Source organism: Paralichthys olivaceus, chromosome 17 (genome assembly GCF_024713975.1).
Source record: "Paralichthys olivaceus isolate ysfri-2021 chromosome 17, ASM2471397v2, whole genome shotgun sequence".
NCBI lineage: Eukaryota > Metazoa > Chordata > Actinopteri > Pleuronectiformes > Paralichthyidae > Paralichthys > Paralichthys olivaceus.
The window spans coordinates 20261386-20286590 of record NC_091109.1 but is presented as its reverse complement, the minus strand read 5'-3'; the positions used below and the strand labels follow the sequence as shown (position 1 = coordinate 20286590).

At 42.1% G+C, this 25205-nt stretch overlaps 1 protein-coding gene across 6 annotated transcripts in view; it reads left to right on the top strand.

The window, feature by feature from the left end:
- dpp6a (dipeptidyl-peptidase 6a) overlaps window positions 1-25205 on the top strand; it is a 158629-nt gene that overhangs the window by 109290 nt on the left and 24134 nt on the right. For all 6 annotated transcript variants that reach the window (XM_020103215.2, XM_020103218.2, XM_020103217.2 and 3 more), the window contains 4 exons: window positions 1963-2077; window positions 11316-11414; window positions 24005-24099; window positions 24558-24632. In XM_020103215.2, coding sequence (XP_019958774.1) covers window positions 1963-2077; window positions 11316-11414; window positions 24005-24099; window positions 24558-24632 — 384 coding nt within the window. The remainder of the gene's footprint in view (window positions 1-1962; window positions 2078-11315; window positions 11415-24004; window positions 24100-24557; window positions 24633-25205) is intronic.

Sequence of the window (25205 nt, the reverse complement as noted above, 5' to 3'; positions counted from 1 at the left end):
TTTGAGTTCTGAGGAAGTAGAAGTCCTTTTTAAATATCTGCAAAAAAAAAAGTATTTCCAAATATCTGGACGTGAAACATCCATCTGAATCTGTACTCAGCAGCTTGTTTCTTGGTTAAAGGCAAAATCACTTGTGTTCATTAAACATTAAAGAAAGAAGCAAGCATAGATTCTTACATTTCAGCAGGAAGTAGTTTTACATTTGCCGATCTGGACTTTTGGAAAACAGAAATTTCTCAAAACCAACGTTGACTATCAACGTATTAGTTTAGCTTCATCAAATTCTGAACTCTGTTAAGTGGACTCTCCCCATGACTCAGTAACTGAGTTTCTGTTTTCAGACACGTTAGCCTACACGGTGAACAGACACAATTAAAGCCACACTTGAATGCCTCCCAAACTTTTTTTCTTTTTGCTCTTCATCTCTGCCCGAGGTGTTCTCCTTTGTGGCTGTCGCAGCTCTGCAGCTAACTAACTGGTTCCTGTTTTAATGAATGTGGATAATGGGCAGTCTGGTAAATAGCCATGATTGCTCTTATCTCCGGGGCTAATGATGTCTTGGGCTCTTTTCAATTAAGGTGGGAACAAGGTCACTTAAAGGTTTGCTTCATAGTCCAGACATTCAGCTTCATTAAAGCCTTAGTGTGTATTCATTAATGCTCCAGCCACAGGTCCCTGAAGCACATGCTCTACTCCGCTCTTTTTATCCTCTATAAACTAATTAACTTATTAATTCCACACAACAGTCCGGTCCTTGGGTCTTTGCTGCAGTGTCTCTCTTGGTCGTGGTTTTGGTTTATCTGTGCGGTCGCCAGAACAATCACAGCTGAGGTTGGAAACTTTAAGGGATCCTTTGTCTTTTAAAGCCACAAGGTTTGTTTTTCATTCGGCGCTTTATTCCCTGAAATACTTCAAGTGTGTCTCCATCATGCTTCTGTTGACAGAGGATTTAAGAGTAGAGACATGTGACAGAGGTGCAGCGCCCACTCCAGGAATATCATTCAAAAGAGCCTCATTTGCAGAACAGATTGCACAAAGAGATTCTGGTCCAGTGTTGCCAGCTGCCAGATAATCATTGTGTTTGTACGATGTAAAATAAAAAAGGCCCAAATTTCCAACTTTTGTTCATTTTGTGAAACTTATCTGGATTCTAAAATATGGACCAGGTCTGTGTTTGCACATTTCCTCTCACGTGGCGTCCTTCCAGCCGATCATGCTCGTGATGATGAACGTGAGTTGCTCAGCTCAGTTTGTTCCCTGCATACATCTAAAGCTCATACCCACGGTGTGATGCACCGAACCGTCGCTTTTGCTTTGGGTATGAACAAGAAGCTGCATTCCTGCTGTTGTTCCCATTTCATATCTTGCGGGTAACGCTTCCTCTAGCGCCATGTTCGTTCTTTCTAATTCCATTTGACTGCAATAAGTTCATTTGTAGTCAGACAAAAAGAGGGAAAAAAGGCCTCAAGGTTGCTCATAACTCCGACTCGTTCTTCTCCCTGCACTGTTTCCAAGTGTGCAATTCACCAATGTGTCTCGGGCTCCATTTTTATCTGTCACATTCGTTTGTGGCTGATGGCCGCCGATGCTCGGCTCATTAAGAATTCTCCCCTTCCTCCTCCTCCTCCTCCTCCTCCTCCTCCTGCTGCTGCTGGTGCCACCGCTGGCACGTCTCCTTTTGAGCCGAGAGGCTGTGACTCTGACTCACGTTCGTCCTTGACTGACACCCCCCCCCCCCCACCACCCTTTCTTTTTCTTTTCATGAGTTTGCCATTTATACTTCCTCTGATTTCTTTGGCTTCTTTATCAGAGCCCACGTATTGTTCTTTTCAATTTCTCCGTCATTTTGTCCTCATTTCGTCTCCGTGAATTGTTCCCTGATTCCCTCTGATGATAGTGGTTTTACTGTTTCTGACCATGTCTTTTCTCCTCCTCTCTCTCTCTCTCTCTCTCTCTGTGTAGGAGCTGGTGGGCAGTAACCCTCCGCAGAGGAACTGGAAGGGAATAGCGATCGCCCTTCTTGTCATTCTGGTCATCTGCTCGCTGATCGTCACCTCCGTCATCCTGTTGACACCAGGTACACGGCACAGGCTGGGGGGGGAGGGGCCACAACACCATGCATCGCTCTGTTTACACGGTGATTATTATGCACTGACATGCCCATTAGGTTTCGCAATCAATCCGGGCACGAACAATGCAAAGAGTAATGTCTGTCTCTGTCCTTGTGGGCTGGGCTCTCATGCAATATTTGCAGTGTCACCCACGGTAACGTCCCAGTTAACATGAGCACAGGGGATTTAGTGAAGGTCAGTTAACCTCATTGAAGAATCGCTTGTGCAACATTTCTTTCTTCATAAGTGCAGGTCTCATCTGCCATCGTGCACTCAGGCCCTAAACTCTGCACCTTCTGGATTTCTCCTCTGTTATTTCAGGTTTAATTTCAAAATGACCTTCAGGCTTTCTGTTTGCAGAACTACATTAAAATTTAATCAGTAAGTCATCTGTTTATATTCAGGCTCATAAAAGTCCTTGGTATAGTTTTATTTGCTGCCAGAACCAAATCAGTCACCGCAACTGCCAGTGAGTGAGCACGATAACTCACCGACAGAGACAGTAATCACTGTGCCCGTGTTTCTGATTTTCACAAAACAGCAGCGTTACCCAGAATGACAGAGCTCGGTGGCAAAGCAGGGGGAAGAACTTTTCAAAACAAATCCAAGGTTGTGTTTTTCTACACAACCCTGAGAGATGTCGACAGGTGTCGGAGCAAAAGTGTCGCCGGCGTAGACCTCAGTGCAGCAGGTGTCAAAGCAGCGAGGCTCAAAACGCCTTGTCACCTCCTGGCCGCAACCCTTTTCCTGTCCTGTGGCGTTTGTTATGATGGACCTGAGCTGTTTAATGTGCCTTTCCTAAACAAGGCACACCAGCGGGAGTTGGGCGTCAAATGGAGGCCGGGCAGCTGGCGTCTGCAGGTTGTACCCCGCACTTATTTTTCCTGTTCGTGCATCAAATCGGAACAAGCCAAATCTTTGCCACAGCTCTGAGGTCTCGAGTAAAGTGCGGCGTTTTCCGAGGGAATGTGGTATTTTAGAAACATCTGGGACATAAAAAGTGTTTGGTTTGGATTAATTAGATGTGGTGAGCGGCTCAGATGAGCTTCAGGATGTTGCCGCTCTATAAATCGTTCCTCAAGGTCGGTAGTTTGTTTGTGCAGAGTTTATTTTACCCTTTCTTGGGGTTGTTGTTTTCACGATGGACTGTTTGTTAAATCACCAGATTCTGCAAAGTCAAACTTGTATTTGTAGAGTTAAAGTAACAGTTCATCCTTGAGTACTCTCATTGTGTATAACCTTGGATGTCAGTGACACAAACATACAACAGATTATATGAAAACATTTGATTGTATTGAGTCGTGACAATACATTTTGAAAGAATATGAAATCTTCAAATGATTTAACCTTCAGTTTTTCAGTATTTCTTCAATTAGATAAATATTTGTTCCTTTAGTTTTGGTCTGTGTTTTTTAATTTTTTATGATTAAGACTCTGTCCCTCGATGAAAGTGAATCTTAACGAATGCTTCACCTGTTTGGAACAGAAACTCAAACCTCCGTCCTGTCAGAAGTTAGATGAGACACAGTTATCTCTTTCATGTCTGTAAATTAAACATGAAGCTACCAGTTCGCTCAGCCTGCATGAAAACTGGGAATGGGACTGTGATCTGGAAGTGTAGTGTTATTTGTTTCATTACTTCACTGGAGCTAAATTAGGATTAATATGGTGGTTATATCATTTACTTATCGTTACACTGATGTAGTGGATAGTTTCTTCAAGTAGTAGAAGATGATGTCATGGATATAGTTGGTTTTATACTCATTCATTGTGCTGCTTAAAGACGAGTATAGATAAGTGAACATGTTCGACGAGGTTGTAAAAGCGTGAACGAATCCCCCGTCAGCCCTTGCAGACTTATGCACGTGTGTTCGATGTGGTCCGTTTATTTGAATATCCCGAAAGTTGTGTATTTGTTCAAAAGGTTTATATCACAATTTTTTTTCAACCTGTGTTTTTGGAGCTGCTGCATTTTTTGGGGGGGAAAATACTCAGACATAGACGGAGCAGTGCTAAGTTTAATTTCCATCGAGAGAATACGGGTGGATATAAAAAAATAAATAAATTCAGCTTGCAGACACTTTCGGTGATGATCTCCTCAGATGCACGCTGTGGTTTTCTCTGGCTCCTGTCTATGGATACATCTCTTCTCCCCCTGAAGAGGAATTCCTTCTTGTACGATTGTGAACAAAAATAATGAGTGCGGAAGGAAGGCCTTGATTCTCCGGGACCACAATTACAGGCGTAGATTTCATATTCTCCACTTTTCTCTTCATAGTCGAAAAATGCTGTGTGATGAAAACCAAACAATGTTGCTGCTGTAAATCAGTCCGAGAATGTTTGGCCTCATATCTGTTTGAAAAGGAAGAACTTACAGAGCAGAAACGTCTCAGGGCGGCTGCGTCTCGTTGTTATGAATATTTCAGATAATAAAATACAAAACACAAAGATTAAGCTCGATTTAAAAAAGCATCCTTTGCTCTGCGTTTGAGAAAAATAACTCAAGGGCTTAATTACACACAAATTAGTGCAAGGGTTTTTTAAATGCTACATCCAGCAGTCACTCACAACAACTCATTTTACTCTAATTACACTGTGAGGAGAAATATTTTGGCAACTCGTGCCCCCACACACAAACAGCAGCAGACTGCAGCAGTGCGGCTCGGCTGAGGAGATATGAGGTGGCGTGTTGTTTCCACTCGGTTAGGAGGGTTTGTTGATGGATGTTCCTGCGCCAGACAGGCCGGCCACTTTCTAACTGCTCCTGACAACCACTTTGTTCTCGCAAAAAAAAAAACGTGTACACACAGACCAGCACGCACACCAGTCTTATTTTCCTTCTCTGACAAGCTGCGTCTGCTGTAACTGATGGCTACAGGTTTTCTAAGAGCTCGCTCTGTTCCAAACATCAGTACAACGAGGTCAGATGTTCAGTATCGGCAGCCGTTGTGTTCGTCAGACTGAGGGATGTCAGAGTGACTGACAGTGATGAACTTAAACTGGGGGATGACACGCTCTGTTAATTTGGGGCAGGTGAACGCAAACATTCAGATTATTGCACGAAACCAGAATTCAGCTCCTTTAGTGGCATTCACTCAATCTGTGATTATCAGGATTATGCCTGTTGTAGGTTATATTCGGGGGGGGGGGGGCTGTGGCTCGTGGACTAATTGGAGGGTCTGTGGTCTAATTACAGACTCATTAAGTCTGCAAGTGTCTTTGGGCAAGGCACTGACAGCATGTGTGTGAATGCCAGCTGTACTCATCGAGACTAGAAACACACTCTTAATAAATGCAATGCGTTTGCAGGAAGTTAACGTACAGTCCATGACCATACTCTGGATTATAATGCGGATTTAAATCCACTCTTCGACAGCTCCGAGATAATTTCTCTGTTCTCCGTGTCAGCGGGTGAACATCTGAATGAGAATGAAAGACTGAATAGATGCTTTTACCTTTTCTTTTGTCGTCAACACTTCAGACCTGGTGTGAACCTCAAATTATCTGTCAACCTGCCGGGTTCAACGTTGGATTGAAACTCTGCCATTGCTTCTCATTGAAAAGAGGTCGTGGTGCATTAGCATATAAACTGCTCACGTGAGCTGACCCTGCTGGGTCTGACTGTTCCTGGGTTTTTTTTTTCAGACTAATTCAAAGTTTCTTCCTGTGATCACAGCGACTGTGAGGGGGAGATAAAGAAAATGGATTCTGCCTTAAAGAGCTGAACAGAAAACGTATTTCTTAAACGTCCGCGTGTACAACTTCGTCTTTCCAGTAACTGCCTTTGTGTTCAGCCCATGAATCTGCCAATCAGGGCTGATTATAAATGCAGTATTTATCCCCTGTAAACCTCCACATCTGACGGAGGCCGCTCCATTACTTTTCCCCCCGCAGCCTATACACAGTCTGGTGACTCCGATAATCACACTGGAAACTCCAGCGATGCACCGAGCAGATGCCTTCAAAGGTGTTTTTGTCCCCCGTGATGAAATCGGAGAGGAAGTGAGGATCAGTCGATGTTTGTCCATCTGTTAGGCACAATATGACACACACACACACACACACAAACACACACACGCATCACTGACACTTGATGCAAGTCATTGTTTTGTTCTTGCAATTTTTAAAAACACTTTGATTCAGGGATGCAAAATCTATTTATTTTTTGGATTTAGCCAAAAACTAAAAGCTTTCTTCGCTGATGCATGTGACGGATATTTGCTCCGACGCCGCTCGTCAGATATTGACTCTTGACAGGATGATGTGACAGGTGCAATTTATTATTATCGCCATCACTCAAAGAAGGAAGATTTCAGACGTCGTGTTTTTAATGAAAAAAGACCATTCTAATTAGAGCATCATATTTTTAATTCCAACAGCTGCCAGTTCTGTTCGGTTTCAAAACTCTTACATTAACCGTAACAAACCCTAATGAAACTCTCCCTACTCTTAAATTGCTACTAGCGATAAAAACGATGTAATCTGTTAGTCTGGGGCTTCCCTAGCTTAAATAAACATGGCTGTCCTTCTGCAAAGTCTGGGGAAAAAAATCCTTCTGCAAACTTAAACGACTCAGTGGAGCGCAAATCTCCGCCAAGGTCCATCAGTCGCCTTAAACCAGTCAAGCTGCAACAAATTTCACACACTCATAGATATCAGATACATGAATTACTCCCTGGGAAAAACCATCACAATTTTTTATTTTTTTTTTAAATGGCACGGTTAAAGAAATCCAGGTCCGCACCAAACTTTAATGGGTTCTTCTTTGAGCCGAGCCGCATCCCCATCCACCAAATATCGAGGAAGTTCATTCAGTTGTTTTTGCTTGAGTTACAGTCAAAGAGAGAAATGAACCAACAAACACACAGATGACAACAGAACCTCCTCGGTGGAGGAGCAATAAAGAATTAAATATATAAATAATTATAAATAAATAAATAGAGCTAATAAAGTGTCGAAGAGATGAGCTCCGTGATGTGACGTTCCTGCGTGAACTGGAAAATGAGAAGCAGCTAATTAGTCAGTGATTTAAAAGATAATTATGATATTCTCTTAATATGAATTTTAATTAAACACAAACATTCCAGCTTCTAAAATGTGAGATTTTAATGCTTTTCTGTGCAGAATGAAGTGAAGAATCTGCCTTTTTTTTTTTTTTTTATGTGGATGTCCAATCAGTGCTGATGGTAACTGTAGTCAAAATGAAAGCATTAGATTCCACGGCGTGCTCCGTGCTCAGTCAGACGGAGTGAGCTGATGTTCAGACGAAAACAAGTCACTCACAAACGCTCTGGGAATGTGCTCTGGGAAATGCTTGTCAGACATTTTCATGTTTAAATGATTAATCAGTTCTATTCAAATGTTTTTAAATCTGTGTGGATCTCGTTCTCCGTGATCTGTCGTTGAATCATGAATTTTGCTCTTTGGTTTGGATGATGCGTGATCTCAGACGCCTCTGATCGCAAACAGTCGTTGAGGTTTCACACTGATTCATTAAAACTCTGCGTGATGCGACAGGAGGAAGATGTTTAGTTTTACTCCGTGGTACCCCTGACTCTTTTTTTTTTAAACTCCTCTTCCTCCTTCTCCTCCTCTTCTCTTTTTGAAGATGATTTCTCCGACAGCTGCTACTCCGGCATCGAAGTGTCGGAGAAAAGAATTAGAGGATGTTATTACGGGAAACATTTTTCTTGGTGCTGTAGCAGATGAAAGTCGCAGAAAATAAGACGTTGATGAATCCTGGTTTGAAAATGTCTTCTGATTTAATTATAGAGTGGTTTTAAATAGATATTGTTTAACTGTTCGTCTTTGACCGCTGCTTCACTGAAAGATCTTCAAGCTTAAAGTGACTGTGTCATGTTTTTACATGATTCACTACAGTTACATCTACTTGACATCACTTCTAGTTTAGTTATTTATCTTTTGATCCTTCAGGTGCATCCACATACGTCCCTCCCATTCATGTGAACATGTTAATTTAGATTTTGGAGGTCAGAGGTCAAAAGTCCTTTCATTAGCTTACATCTGTCACAAACATCCACTTGGACTCAAGAATGACCTCAACGAAAAGCTTTTTATTTTATTTATTTGCCCCGTGAACGTTTTATCTTCGGAGCGCTTTGAGAGAATCCTTTCAAAATGTGGCACAAGTGTTCACTTCAACTCACAGATTAACTGATTAGATTTCAGTGGTCAACGGTCAAACGGGAAGTTGTCCTCACAAATCTTGTTTTTTGAACTTTTGAGGAGTTCTCTCCAGTTTCTTTGGACTCGGAGATGAACTGAATAGATTCACGGGTCAAAGGTCACAGCGACCTCATATGAGTCTGGATAAAAAAAGTGTATGTAGACTGAAACCGTCTTTTCTTACTGCGAGTGAACTGTTTCCATTTTAAAGATGAGTCAGAAGCACAGTTCATTGTAAAGTGCCGACCTTACACTGTGCTCCTCGATAGTGCCGTGCAAATAAAACGAAATTGAATTGAACTACATAACCAGGTAATGACACCACGAGCTTATCATAGCTTTTATAAAAGTCACGCTGAAAGAATCTGAAAAACCTTTTTCTGGGAATCTAAAGAGCTGCGGGATTTTTTTTTTCTTTAAATGCGTCGGCTGTTATTTGTAGTGCATGTAAATCATCGCCAGCTAAAACATGTAAAATGGGCTGTGATTGTTCAGCAGCACCGCTGAACGTACGCAGCGGGTCATGCAGCCTTATGGATCCTCAAACTCGCCTAAAAGCTTTTTTTTTTTCATTTTTTCAAGGCCTCAATCGACGTTGTCAGTTCCACATAATGGTCAATCTGCTGATAGCTTTGGCTTTACAACGCTCCGAAGTAAAGAGTTTGAAAGAAACACTCAGTCCTGCTCTTTCTTTTGTTGAGCGCTGTTTTTTGGAGTCGAGCATGTTCGCTCTCTCTCTCGCGTCCACATTTCTGTGCTGTGGCTTTAAAACTTTGAAAATGGGATTCTTCTTCCTACACCAAGTCTGTGATGATGATCATGGGAACGTTCCTCTTTCTGAAAAACTATTTCAACATATTTCTCTCACTTTAGTTTCTTTGTTATTCTGTCCCTAAAAGAATGCGATGTGCTTCATGACCTGACCTTGTTACTCCTGCCTTTTCTCACTCGTGTAAATTCGGTTTTGTTTTCGCGGATGCAGGTAATAACCTCTTGCGGTAAGGTGCGTCGTGGCTTTATACTCTCACTGTACTGTTTGAAATGTTGAATAGGTGGTGAAGGTTGCTATTGGTGATTTGAGGACTGAGGCATAAATAAACCCAAAGAACAGATTTCGAGTTCACGTCTGATTTTTCAAACCCAAACAAAACCACCAATTAAAGAGAAGTTGCTCCTTTCACGTCACTTCAAACTGGACTCTGCCATCTGGGTTTATTCACAGGGACGGACTCTCGTGCACTAATATGCATGAAGTATGTCCTCATGCAGTTCAGTTCTATATCTTCAGATTGAGATAGTTGTTGGTATCTGTATTCGTGTTTAAAATCGTGTGTATTTGTGACGTATACAAGATGGAAAGTCACTTTTTTCTATCGTACTGCAATGAGACAAGTTTTAGAAAATGTTAGATTGGAAACATTAAAACTCTACAACCATTATTTTTCAGCCATAATGCAACGAGTGATTTAAAGGCAAACACCATTTCATTTTTTTTTTTTTTTTTTGGTAATTTATTTTGTTTGTGTCAGGGAGATTTAAGCTTTCACTCTAAGTCCTAAGATTGTTTTCATTGCAAAAAGAAATGAATTAAAAATAACGAATGAATAAAATAGCGCGTGTGTATATAACCTTTGAATAATTTAACTACAGGTTGCATCCATCTCAGTTTAAAAAGCAGAATTCTTATCTAACCCTGGAGGAGTGGGAGGTCTAAACAGACTAATGAACAGATGTGTGTTGTCGCCACGGCCACGGTCAGGGCTTGTTCAGTGTGCCACTGCCATCTGCACGTGCTGCCTCTCACACGGCTTGTAGCCATTATGAATATATGTATTTTGTTTTCGTCTGTTTGCTTGAATAGGAATTTAATAACCTCGGTTACCACAGAAATATTCCTGTTCCGTCCTTTTCCTTTTCATTGCTCAGTTTTTTTATCCATATCCCCGTGTACTCGAAAGACAGAATGTACTTTTGTAGTATTGTGGGTGATAAAATAGTAAAACATTTGATCTCACACACAAAATGACGGATGAATGGGATAAACAGAGGGATTAAACATCACACATTAGAAAAACAGTCCAAAAATATCACAGGTCTGGTCCCTGTGGAAACCAGCGGGTGTCCATCAACCACTGTCTCGTCAGGGGTTTCCTGTGTCGGAGACCGAAACCATCAAAGTCGCTGTTAAAGCCACACAAAAAAATGTAACTTCAAATTGAGTTTGCTCGTCATGTATCTTGCTTTTTGCTTTCTATCCTCCAATAACGTGCGCGGAGGTGAGATGAGTCACATTACGGAGCAGGAGATGATGTGATGAGCATTGATGGATGAAATTAAGCTGAAATGAATTGCAGGATGCTTCAGCTGTAAATATGCACGTCTGCTGTGATGATCAGAAGACGCACGAGTCTTAATCAAAGGCCTCGGGGAGGTTACAGCGATGCTCTGCTTCTTTTCTATTTTTCATCTCTTTTTTATTTCTGTCTCAGCTCTTTATTCTTTGTGAGGTGAAGAGTCGTAACCTGCAGGAGAAACTTGTTAAGATGCAGCTGAAGATCAGAAGGTGTTGAGAGAACATTATAGATTCTCTCAGTTTTATCTTAACACCTTTTTTTTTTCTTTACGGCTCAGACCCACTATATATTTTTCAAACTTTATGGATGTACTTGCCATCCACAGAAGTTAGCAGAAGAAAAAGAAGAGGAAGCAGCTGCAGACGATATAACAATATATAAAATGATATAACGAAAAACCATAATGATGTTACAGCAGCAACGGCAAAGACAAATATTAATGCTAACGCTAATATCGATGCAAATATAAATACGTTCAAATTTAGACCTCAGTTACATGGACATTATTACTTTCACCTAACATTATCGTCAAGTCGCTGAATTACATTTAAACGATGATTTATTTTAAATTGCAGAAAACGTCAAACTTGTGTTTGTGTTGCTCTCTGAGTTTCTGAAGTCGCCGCGCACAGAGTTGCTCAGTTCTCTCTTTGTTCCTTTGCAGGAGAGGACGACCGTCTGGCTCTCAAGGGCAAGGTGACGGTGGGAAACCTGTTCAGAAAAGACTTCAAGGTTCATGACCCCAACGCCAAATGGATAAGCAGTAAGTAGTCATCCTGTTGAACTGTAAAGATGGTACATGGAGCCATGTTTTAGTTTTCTCACTTGTGGGAAAAGTATTTCAGAGCTTGGATGAACTTAAGTTGTTCAAATTCACTCGGTGCATCTTAAAAATGATCCGATTGGACACTTGAAGTCCTCGTCACCTCTTCTCGACCAATCAGAGTCAAGAGGAGCGATGCTGAACAGTCAGAGAGAGAAGAGCTGTACTCTGAGGAGAGTTTGACATCAACAGTGTTTTAGATACAGAGGAGCAGATGTAGCACAAACAAAGCAAAAAAAAAAAAAAAAAAAAGTGACAACACTAAGCTACAGAGCCAGCGTGTTCCAGCGCCTCAGGAAACAGCGAGCCGAGCTGCGTGAGGAATACATAGTGACCAAACACAAATAATACAGATCCAGTGACTCCAGAGTTCAGCTTCTAAAGCAGAAGCTGTGATTTCAGCTGTTGCACTGAAAACAGTATGTAGATTTCTGCTTATTGCTTCACAACAAATGGCAAAACTTCATCCATCACACCGGTGGGAGGACGCCACGTGGTTTACATCGGATTTTGACGCAATTTCTGAGTTTCGCAACACATTTCAGAGACAAGCTGATTTTTAGCTTTGTCTTGCATCGCTTGCTTTTTTTACGAGGGGATGCAAGGACGGATCTGATGCTCGTTGGACGGTCGGACCGGTCGGCCTCTGTCAGGCCTGAAATGTCAAAACACAAGAGCAGGAAATGTATTTTATGGCCAGAAGCAACTGCACAAGAAGAAAGAAAAATATATCTGTCTTTTTCTGTCTGGCTGTTCTTACAGTACCCAGCATGTAGCTAAATCCGTTTTTAAAGTAATACATGTTCGTGTGTTACTTAAAATCTGTCCTTTTATTTGAACTTTACATTTTACACATTTTATTTTCATCTATGTTATGTTATATATGTATGTGAAGCACTTTGAGCTGCATTTCTTGTATGAAAGGTTTTTTATTATTATTATAATATGATCAAGGCGGCATGTGTCTCACTCGGTAGCATTGTTAGCAAATAAACTGCGGCTTCTTCTTTAAATAAAACCCAGAGCTGGTCTGGAGCAGCCGACACAGCGTACAGTGTGTGTCGAGCGTGTGTCGAGTGTGAGCAGGTAAATCCCGAGCTTTAGTTTTCCGTCTCTGACGATTCCCTCGTACAGTGTGAGGAGTCCCTCAGCGTTTGAGCGGCTTAATTCAACCTGCAGCTAACGTAACATTTACTAAAACAATCAGATTTGTTTGTTCTTCAATTTCTTCTTCTTTGTTTTTTTTTTGCACCATCTGTCTCCCGTGCTGTGTGTTTGTGTGTCCTTGCTGTGAGACATTCCTCCCTGCGACGTAATCCATATACTTCAATAGTCGCCCAATTACCTGTAACCACCACCCTCGTTTTTCTTTGATCAACGACTGTGTGTGGATGCTGCCGCCACACTATTCTTACAATGCATCACCATCAATTTCAGATTGCTTATTTCTTCAAATCTCGGGGCTGTGACAGTGTAAACACCGGCAGCTCCGCGGGGATCCGATGAGAGAAAATTCTACTCTTTATTTTGTATCAAGGTTAAAAAAAAACTAAACAACAGCGACTTGATCCAGACTCACACGTCTCAGCTGCAGTGAAGACGACGATCACGGCTCCGAGATGGGAGGGATATGTACAGCTGAAGGATTAATGAGGTGGATTTTGTCTCCTCTCTCGTGCCTGACGAAGCTGTCTCCTCCAATCACAGGAATCTAAGATGGCTCCTGGAAACGGCGCAGCTGTTAAAATCTCAGACTCAAATCCTGAAATTGAAAAAAAAACCTTCCCCTCTGTGATTGCTTCTAATCAGAAAGCTGAAAACCCGCATTTATTCCATTAGTGACGGGAAGATGAGGCTCCTCTGGATCTCGAGCCGAGGGACCGTGAGGCTGATTCCAGGGTTTGTGTTAGCGACAGGTCCCCATGTGTGCTAAAGGATGAGGCGTCACTCATGTGGCTGATTTTTTTGTCGTTTCAAGCTGTGACCCACAAAAGTTGTAAACAAATCGATCACGCTTGAACGATCACGGGCAAACATCTCACACTGTGTTACCACTGTACACATCTGGAAGCCGACATCTGTTCTCCGCTGTTGCCGAACATTAATTAAAGACGCATTTCTCACAGAAAACGAGAGGTTGAATTATGTGAAATCATCGGAATTGGTTCAAATGAATCGTGCTTGTTTTCGTGCACAATATTTTCTTAACCTGAGGGTGTAAATTCAAAATGCACAAAGAAAAGAAGGCCCCTGCAACAAAGGGGCTTTGTAAGAATCCATACATTCAGCAGCCAACGAGACTCGTCGTTAAAAAGCAGTCCGCTCTTTCATCTCCTCCTTTTTTGTGCCGTCCTTGATCTGGAGGTATCTTTTTTTTGTGAATCATTAGACGCGGCTGAGAAGGAGGAGGACGAAGAGGAGGACGAGGGAAAGACGGAGAGAGTTTATTATTTTGCCTTCGTTAGTTTGTCGTTTTTACTCGACCAGCAGCTGCACCGACCTGCATGCTTTAAGGACTGTAGGTTTTTCAACAATCGCTTCCTGGGAGGGGGGGGAGCGGTAATTGAATTTTCTTTTTGTCCAAACCTAATTGAATGTTTTCCCTGCCCAAGGTTCTCTCCACCTATCAATCAATTCCCTGGAGACTGACTGAATATAACCTCACAAATCCTTAATGATCATATATTAGGTTATTTTTACCAAGAAAAATTGCCTCCTCATGTCTTGTCGAACTGAATTAACGTCAATTTATTCTGCACGGATCATTCTGGGCTTTTTATCCTCTGCTCAGAAAGTTTACTTCTGCAGCCACTGCAATAATTAATTTAAAGAATAATATTGGTTTGGTGCAACTTTGGACTTTTGCCAGTCATCCTTATCAATATAAAGATTTTTATTTAGTGGTTCCCAATCAAATACAATTTTAAAAACTATTAGAAATGACGCATTTCCCTTGTAATTATTCTGATCTTGTTCTGACTCCATCACTTTAATTCTCACTGGTTATGTAATTGCACTGTTAGTAGACGCACACACGCCTGTTTTGACCCCTCTCCACTCCATCGGAATCAAACTGACGCAGCATCAACATCGTTCTCGCTCCACCAAGGTGAAGTTTTCCCCCGTGGGAAACGATCCAGGTGCTCCGATCAGCTGCTTGCGATCGTAATGGCCACATTCCTCTTGTTCGCCGCTCCTCGATGCCTTTCTCGTCTTGCTGGTGTTTGTTAAATTCGGCGAAAGGGGAGCCATTTGCGAAGCGCTCGACCGTTTGGCACAATATGAAAGTGTCATCCTCGTGACTTTGGACGCGACTCGCGTGCAAGCTGCAGAGTTACCTCGTTTCCTAATGATGCACAACCTCTCGTCTTTAATGTTCGTGTGGAGCAATCACTTTGAGAAGATTAGTCAGTTGTCTCACTCCCTTATTGACTTTTCATGGCTCCGCTCCCGTGACACTACATGAGTTATGATGTGAATGTCATTTGTTTATGGAGTTCTGCGACGGCTCTTTATTTTACCAATGACACATCAAATTAGCCCGTTAAGTATCCAGTGTTCATTCTGTGTCACAGACAATCAGCCGGTGACATTATACGAGGCGGCAGGTGTAAATATCCTCTTCTGCAGCCGCCCGGTTTCCTACAACATCAGTAGGAGACTTGATTTTTTTTTTTTTTATCTGAAAAGACATTTTGTGGCACAAACTCAAATTTTTCCGTCTTTTTCAACCTCCACAGAGCGGCGGGAGCGGTGCGACGACTCGTCTTCTGACAGGAACAAGCTGTCACAATACACCGATGTTGTTCAGTATCTTAATCCCATCAGGGACGGGCGGGAGAGAAAAGCATCTGATGCAGAACTTAAGAGCAGAGGCAGACTTCCCGAATTATTCGGTTGCTTCACTGCGTCTCCTGATAAATTCAGCAGCCTCACAGCTCCTCGGCTGCGAACATCAAGCCAACATCTGAGGAGCTGGATATCGTCTTTGATCCAAATTTCCAGCAACAAAACTTGCGACGAAAGAAAAAAAAAAATATATATCAGCTATACCATTCCTTTTTGTCCATCTTAAGAATATAAAAATGAGATTACTCCTTTCTTCCAGTGACAAAGAGAAGCTTTCATGATTCTCTGATCACTGCTCTAATTCTCACAACCTTCACCTTCACATCTGAAATGAAATGGAATAATTCACTGACGGATAATAAAAATGAAGTCGGACTTTCATATCATAACCCGCTATGAGCCGGAACTTGACCGAGACCTGAGCAGAAAGTATTTCTTTATAAGGTCCTGAGGTTATGAAATGTCCCGTTTGCTGTATTTTCTCGTTACTACAAAATCCTGGTGGTTCTTTTATTATGTCAACAAACTGAATCTACTAAAGTGTGATCGAATCAAGTTTACTAGCGGACTGCGATCCAGAGCCTGACCGATATTTTGGGTCCAGTGTCTTCAGGGATAGGAGATTTTGATACTGATGGCCAATATCCCATATAAAGTACATATACTGCATTTTTGTAGAGATGATTGGTTTTTGCTTTAATGCTGTAAACTTTTATGAGCTGTACAAATTCATATAGGATCAAGATCATAACCTGGAGAGAAAACATGACCTTATAAAAAAGTTGTGAAATGTCTGCAAGGTGGAGGGAATGATTTTGTCGTTTCTACAAAATCTTTACTCATCGCGGCCGTTCTTTTATTTTCTTTATTTTTCTTTTATTACGTCGTCAAGCTGGACGGCTAACTGACGCTGCTAAAGTGTGATACAGGTAACAATACAGTTGTTATTAGCAATATGTGAAGAAGCAGCAGATGAGAGGAAAAGTGAAATATAAAAAAAGTAGATATTATTAAATTAAAAAGAAATATCGTAAATCAAGGAGAAGATGTGCTTGTTTCCGTGTTATATTCATGTATTCTGCATCTCGTCTCTAAAATCATCGGGAGGTTAGACTAGTACAACAGCCGCAGCTGTAGTTGTTGTACTGGTGGTATTTCCATGTATCTGGCAATTTATTTTAGCCTCACAAAAGAGCAGGGAGTAAATCTTGTTGAAAAGCCCCACTTGTGCTGTCTTGTTTCTGCCTGCAGGAGGAGAGACGACCGAGGTGGTTAATTAACAACGGAAGTAACGCAACCCACCCACACACACACATTAATACAGAAGAACAGACGTATAAAACACACACACTCTGTGGGTTTTCTGTGTTTTGTTCTCTTCGCAGCAGCTACAACTAATCCTAATTACTTTATTCAGAGTCTTTGTTCGTCGTATACATGTATTCATGCTTCTACACTTCTCTATGCAGAATGTTTAAGCAGCGCTGATGCAGTTAATGAATGGTGGCGTGTTCCTGCAGCCGCATATGCTCCGACACACATTACGTCTCTGCTGCGGCTGAATATCCAGCTGGCGTTTCGACAAACCCGCGTCCCCATAATGCCTGCTGCACATGGCGTCCACATCCAATCCGTGAAATTGACTTACAGTGCTTTGAATTCACTTTAGCTGCCTTATCACAGAGAATTCATAGCTTAGCTGTGTTTTGTGTGGCACAACAGAGAAGCTGCCAGCGCCCCCCTCCCCCCCCCCCACAGCACGAGGCCCCAGCGGATAATTTGGGTACAGAAATACATTAACGTCAGTTTTTTTTTGTGCAGAATTCAAATGCAAATTTCATGTGCTTGTTGACGTTCTGACTAAAAGTGTTGCAATCGTAAATAATTAGTAGAAGTCGCTCAGGTATGAAAGTATTTGACCAGGGAGCTTGTGTAAAGTAAAAATACACAAAACACAAGAGCCCGATGACTGTGATGCTTATTGTCATTATCGGGACGTGAGAATTCTGCGGTGCGTTCAGGCTGCGGACTCAAGCAGAGACGGAGGTTCTGGATTTATGACGAGCGTCAGACGGATGCCGATGAAATGATTGTCACCTACGAGGCAGGAATTCAAATCAGTCGCACCGAGTAGTTTTCAGGATTAATTGCAGTCGAGGTTCCAAAAAAGCTACAGGAGCTTATGCAGAGTTGATGGAGGGTTTCTGAGAACGCTCGCTCGCTCCCCTGGGAGTCGTCTTGGAAGAAATATGGAGTTGGATGAACAGTTGGTGAGTTTTTGAGGACTTAATGTTCTTCTGTGAGCTGCTCTCACAGGCAATATACTTGAAAGGAGATTTTGTGCAGCGTGTTATAATTTATTTCGTTTCGTGTTTTTAATTACAGATCGGGAACATTTTATTTTCTTTAAATGAGGAAAATGATGCTGAACTTGAGGTTTATGTTGCCAATATTGTGAAATTAGAGTTTGTGAATAACATTACGGCGGAATAAAAAACACCCAAATTACTATTAGAACAACTGCTTCCTGTTACGCTCACACGACAGATGTTGTCATGGCATATTTAAAGGTTGAGCTCGTTTGATGCTTCTTTAATGGACCCGTGTTGCCGGGGCATAAACTTTTACTCTGCAGATCTTGGCACGGTTCATTGTTGCATCATTACCTTGTGCAGCACGTTTCGTTTTCTCCTCAGGTTTTGTTGCAGGCTGTCATTTACACCAGGTCTATTCAGGTGGTGATAATCATCGAGCTCTGTTGTCCTTATGTTTGTTTGAATTCATATAAGCTGATATACGTTGACTTGTTATTACTTAAACACCTGGAATTAGCAGCTTCTATTTATAATGTGAATTTGTTCTGCGCTTTTAATGTATTTGGATATTAAAGTTAAGATAACTTTAAACACTTAATATTTTCATACTTTGGTGAGAATTAGTGATTTATAATCCAACTGACTGAGAGTCACAGCTTCAATCATCAGAATCAGGTTAAATCAGTAAAAACGACTCCAAAGATATTAAACAGTAAAATCCAGTTGCACAAACTCACTCATAGATATTAGTTAATATGCCACGATGTTTTTAATCTCCATCCATTAATCAAGCCCTGGAAAAACAGTGAAAATGTACCAAGATGTAATGAGTTCCTCCCTGACTCACATCACATCTTCTCTGACCCTCACAGACGCTAGTCAGGATCAAGATAAAATAATAAGAACCATCTCTGTATTTCAGATGTTAAAGCAACAGGCTCCTGACCTTAATGGGGAATTCAGCAGCAGCGGTGAACCAGCGGGTTTTCCGCTGATTGGCGTCCATGATAAACATAAATGACTTCCTCTGTGCAGACTGGCCAGCAGCAGGTTGGCCGTAGCGCCGGGTGGTTCCGTATCTTGTGCTGCAGGTTCACACTTGCTCATTTGTGTGCTCTGCCGTTCATTTTCTCACACGCTCATAAATCACGTCGGTCAGAAGTAGAATTCAGATTCCACTGTGCTGCCATGAAACAGAAGAGAATAACACACAACTCCATCCGGAGAAATCCTCTGAGAGCCACACGAATCAAAATAAATTACTAGAAATATAAGAAGGGCAAGATTTTTAATTAAAACTGCCATTGAGTTCTTTTACGAACCTATTTTACAGCTTATCTAATTCAAAGGGGGGCAAAGATTTAAGAGTGTATTACCGCACTGGAAACTTCATGTTATTTAGCCGCCAACAGACGCTGTAATTCTCCGCCAGCAGCTTCTGTCGCTTTTTATCAGACCAGTCATCATCGGCAGCCTTGGGCGTGAACAAATGACCTGGAACGGACAAGAAAAATCCCATTTCATCCAGAACTTAACACTGCAACCCTGCTCACCTTGCAGCCAACGACACACCCCACAGAAACAACCCGTCTCAGTCGCCCGAGTGCGATTCGTAATCACGTGGTGATGCATTGTGTGGAGGTTATGAGTTTGAAGTTGGGGTCGTTAAAGTAGAATTTTCCATTCCTCTCAGCGATGCACAAATTCTGTCCCTCTTATCTGTTTCTATTACGTTTGTGCTCGAGGTGGGAGAACGTTTTTAAAGTTCTCCCTCAGTCGACATCTCAAGCTTGATGAGCTCTTACTTACAACCACACACAGAAGCTCTTTCTCTATTCTACCATTAAGTGTCTGCTGAGGACTGTGTTTCCTCTCAACTGGTACAAAACCCACTCAGGATAACACTGAATGTATTGAGCGCGGTGAATGCAGCTGTATTCATTATGTATTGTATTACGAGTGGGAGCAGATATGGAAGACTGCGAGGGGCAGAACGACCGAGATAGTGAACAGTCCAACTCGTAGTATCGACTGCAGTGCAGTAGAAGGTAACTCAACTTTCCTTCACGTAGTAATAACTAGATTCTCTGCGCGGGTCTGTCTTTCTAATTAAGCTGTCATATTACACACGAGGCAAAAAAGATTTTAAAGCGTTAATGAAGCTTAAAATACAATGAAGCCGCTGAGTGCTGCCGCAAGTGCTTTGAGAGTTCTGCCTCTCATGTTGCATACAGGCCCCCCTACCCTGCTCCTGAAGGTTATACGGGGGCTTTCAGACATGCACTGAGCTCCGGACTTTCTGCAGACCCGATTCTCCAATTATCCTCCGGAGGTCATGTCTGAAAATGGCTATAGTTGGTTTGGCTTTTGGTTTAAGCCCTCATGATCATAACAACCGAGCTACCAAATAGAAATTGTGGACAAAACCATACAAATATGAATTAATCTGTTGAGATGTGGAAGTTTCTCACAGTCTGTGTTTCTCAGTCTCACTCAAGTGTGTCGCCCGGTATCTCCGCCTCTCACTCTCCCGCTCTTCCCCCAGTCCTGGCTCTCCCTCCCCTGGGGTGAGGCTTCAGGTTAGGGCCATGCCCGGGGCAGGAGGCTGTATTAATAAGACATACTGCCATGGAAAGGTATAGATCAGAGGAGGAAACAGCGCCCTGGGCTAATGCACAACAAATGAATGTGCAGGAGGAAAGACAAGGAGAGAGTGAGGGTAAGAGAGAGGCAGAAAACCTCAACGCCTTTTTACTCCACATGTTCATGGGGGAATGTTGTGTTTTTGTTTTGCCACACTGGTCTGTATGAAAGGCATGAACCTGGAGTGTGGGGGCAATGTTGTCCCACGTCGTGAATGAGACCGAGGACGGGACGCTGACATGTTCCACGTCTCTGAGGCTAAATCCTTACTTCTACTGCTAACTCTGCTGCGGATATGCATTTGAAATGTGTTTGTATGGACAGGGATTAAAACTGATAAGGAGCCAAAACACAGAAATGATTTTGCAGTAGAGTGGATGCAGCTCAACTCACACGGAGACAAACAAGAGGTCATCTTAACAACAGTTCAGCAGCATCTCCAGAGAGCGATGGATTGAAGGGAGGACATATTGCCCAGGGTGCTGTGGAAGAAAAGCTGCCTCTCTGGCTTTGAAAAGAGCAGGAAACAAAAGAGCGGAGACGGAGCGATGATAAGGTCTAAAATGATGAACGCAGCAGTAGGGCTTACAGAAAGGGCAGCGATGGGGAGCATTTGAAAGATCTGAGGTATATCTAAGGTGTCTCGGGGTGCGCGGATAAAGGGTAAGATCAGCAGTTCAGTGAGAAATAAAGATGAAGAAAGGCTCCTTAAAGAGATGCAGGTCTTTTGACTTTAAAAGAAAAGTCACAAAACACAAAAAAAAAAAAAGGCCTGTCAATCTCTCCGACCGCTCATTTAACACCATAATATTTTTTTTCTTACCCATTCAGGCCCCAGCGATCGCAATTACCATTTTATATGTATAAAAGAGGGCCATTTATCAAGATGCCAAATTGAGTCAAAGACAAAATAATGGAGCTTGATGGAAAAAATGCAATACCCATTATTTACCACCATGATTTACATGAAGGGCTCCATTTTATACCCAGTGTTTTTTCTGTGAAGGGGACAAAAGCTGTTCAGGGGGGCGTGTGGCTATGCCGATCTAAAAATGTCTGAAACTGCCCTCCCAAGCACGTTCTGAATTAAAGCCATTGTGATGGTAATTTTGTCACCTCTAATGGACAATTAGATATGCCAGCAGATAGAGAGCACGCTGCATAACAATCTCTGGCTTCTAATTACCGCGCCAAATGGCTTGGTTGCTCGTGCGCCTATGGATCACTAAAGCAATAAGGCAGAGGAGAGCACGGGTGGATTGAAGGTGAAAGAGGGCGCGTGTTGTATTAAACTTATCCTTCCCTGATAAAAGCCTGACGGATGTAGAGCTGGATGAACTTTCATACATCTGGGTCATAATGGCTCCCTGCAGGGGTTTCCTCTCGTGGCTGGAACACACTGTGTTTGTGCTGGAAGCTTCTATTCAGATATAATGAAAACCTTTTCGCTGACACTGGGTCAGTTTTCTTAACCCTGGAGCCTGTACCTTTTTCTGTTAAAGCTTTTCAGAGACATCTACGTATTTTTGTTTGCCATGAGCGTCAATATGAAAAGTTTTCTTTTAGAGAATAAAAAATGCAGAAAATGTTTGCATTTCTATCTACATTGTTCTATATTAGTCATTTCTTTTTATTTATAGTTATTTATTATAAAGTTTATGTTTTGTTCTAATTGTTTAACATATATCTGTCATATATCAACTGGTATATTAGTATATCGGACATTTTTTTTATTCTCTAAAATTAGTTTCTCTTTTTTCCATTCGATTCTGATTTCTATTGACTTTGATATTTTCCCTTCAATATTACTTTGATATCAATATTTTAAAAACATGTTGTGTCCATGTTACTTTATGATCAATCACAACTCCTAACCGTAAATGTCGGGTTCTTGACATCAGGGACTATTTATTAACATCAAATCAAGTTTTAAGATTTTAAGATAAGTTTAAAAAGTTGTTGTACCAATCACAGATCCCTGGGGTACTCCACCAGTGATTAACCTAAATCCAAGTATCTTGAAGTATCACGAAATCATCCTCCTCCTGCCGCCCTGACTTTCATTCAATGACGCTACCTCCTCCTCAACAGTTCAACTCGTATGTTCTGGATCACGAGCATGAACTTTTTCTTTCTCCACACTTGGACTTGTTTTCGTCACTTTGCTCATATCATCCCGTAAAACTTTTGCAGCCCCAGAACTTTTTGTTCGTCTTCAGAAATTCCAATCTGACCTTTTGATTCTCACCACTGATGCATTTCGTGGTGCGGTTTTTATATTTCAGTGGATCTGTGATACCTTCACTGCAGCTCTGTGGAGGTTGGTGCTCTTGTCACTGACAGTTGTTTTGTTTTTCTTCTGACAAAGCTGCCGTCGTTGTCTTTGGTCAATCTGTTCCATGTCTGCTGCTCAGTGCACCAGAGCCTTCTCTCTTTTTTCAGGAATTTCCAAATTGTTGGCTTTACCCAATGTTTGTTAAATGGCTCTGATTGATTTTGCCTCTTTTCCCAGCTTCAAAATCACTTGTTCTTCTGCACAGACAGCGCTCTGCTCTTTATGTTCTTTTAAACAACAACACCATCTTCACAAGTCGAACCTAAGGCTAAAACCAAGAGAAGACACTGAAAGCTGTCTGATGTTCAATCAATCGAGGGGAGAGGCAACAAGAAACACTCGGGTCACATGTTCCAGTATTTTTGTTCGATTGAAAAATCAGTGCAAAAGTTGTCGTTTAGTTGTTAAACACATCTTGATTTTAACTCAAGTGAACAAAAGCTGAAACTCTTGTGTCATATGTATCTTTTGATTTGATATCAAAATGTCTTTGGTGAAGAGCAAAAGAGTTTGAATAGTTTTCCAGGGGAACGGATTCACACCATTGAAGACCTTAAATTAAATTATCCATCAATGCTGGTTTTAAAATCCTGTTTATTACAAAAGTTTGAAAAAAGCTTCACCAGGGCTCAGAACCTGTTGTTTCAGACTGTCCTGGACCTTGCGGTGGAATGCACATGTCCATTTGTGACGTCTCTATCTCATGACATTTGCACACAGTATATTTGAAAAGGTCAACACCTTCTAAATAAAGGTGGGCAGCCTCTCGCAAGTGTGAATGGGGAAACCTGCGCTCACTTCATTTCTATACAGAATCCAAACCCCCAAACCACCACATCCGCTGCCATTCAGAGACGTTCCCCATCCTCTGCTGCGCGTTTTAATTTAATTATGTTGGCAATGCACGGACACCCAATAACTTCATTAACATTATATTTGTTTTTTTTTTCTTCCATTAGCCCGGCGGCTACAGAACTGTGCTGCACTTCCAAACTTGGAACGTTTTGTTTTGAAACCAGACTTTTAATCTGAGAGCAGAAAAAAAAAAACTTCTGAGCAGGAAACCAGAAAATTCACAGTTTCACTCGTGACTAATCCGATCTCAGGCTCGAGTCTCTAACGTGCAACATGGATTCTTTCCCTCGGTCTCTAATGTCACTGAGTTACATTTGTTCATGTCCAGTGACCAGTGTTAAAGGATTTCTGTGTAAGGAGCGTTATTAATGTTTAATTAACTAGCTGTCAGAGGGCAGCGAGTCCGTCTGACCCATAACTTTGAGTTCATGTGGATCATGCAAACCTGTTTGTGTTGAGTAATGTGGCGTTTAGAGTCTTTCACTGCAGATTGAAATATGGTTTATTTACTTTGTCTTTCTTCCATCTCTCAGGTAATGAGCTGTTGTACCGCAGTCGTGATGGCGATGTCATCAAGTACAACGTTGACACCGATGAGAAGACGATCCTGGTTCACAACAAAAAGTTTGTAAGTCTTTTCTCATCTTCTCTTCCTCGCTCACGATCACAGAAAGAATTGACCAACGCGGCCCGTGAATTAATTTAAAAACTTTTCTCATAACATCAGCAAATCAAAGCACCCACAGCTCTTTTCTTTTTTTTTTCTTTTTTTATTACAAAGCTTAATGGAATGATCCATTATTGCTGTGGAATGTAAACTGCATAGTTTAACACTCGGGGCTCGGTTGTGTGGGGAAAATGTTGAGATGGAGATGTAGCGTCAGCGCCGCAGCAGCAGCTGGGGTGACGCCACACAACATTATGTCCGCCATCAAATCACCGAGCCCCAGTGCAGAGATTAATGCAACTCCCATTTGCTCCAGGATCCGAGCGATCCGTCAAACGCAGTCATTTAATGAGTAGTTTAATGAAAAAAATACCACGCATGGTTAAAGGTCTCATCTTTTTGTCTCCTTTGCTTCTCAGGAAATGTACAAAGCCAGCAAGTATGAGGTGTCGCCCGACATGAAGCATGTGCTGCTGGCCTACAACGTCGCACCGGTGAGCTTCTCATTTGTTTGCTTGTTTTTTGAATTAGCAAGCTGACAGCTAAATATGTCAGCCGCCTCCACTGGGGGCGGGGGGGTGGCTGTGATTATGGGCATCGTACTGAGGCGAAGGAGGGAGGGAGGAGAAAGTAATCACGGCGGGGGTGTGACGGCCTGCCGCACACCGCCGCCTGTCAGCAATGGCAGCGGGGGCCTGCACAGCCGAGTGGAACTGTAGCGAGGGACGCAGAAACACAAACAGACCCCTCGGCGCTGCTCTGGCTCGCACGGAGGGAGATGAGATCGACAGCAGGGACAGGAAGCGTTGGCTGGGAATTTGTCATTAAAGCTCACTGTCACACGTGCACATTCACATGCAGCGCACCTCTGTAACATGCAGAGTGGATCTCGACTGTTTGTTATAGATATAGTCAGAGCGTGCTAACACACGTAAGCCCGCGCTCCTTTGAATGTGTCTCTAGCGATCAGGGACTTCATGTGTTCCTGCGCTGATTCAGCTGCATGAACAAAATAAAAGACAAATGCAGAAAAACATCTGTCAGTAGTTGTTAACAGACACTTTGAG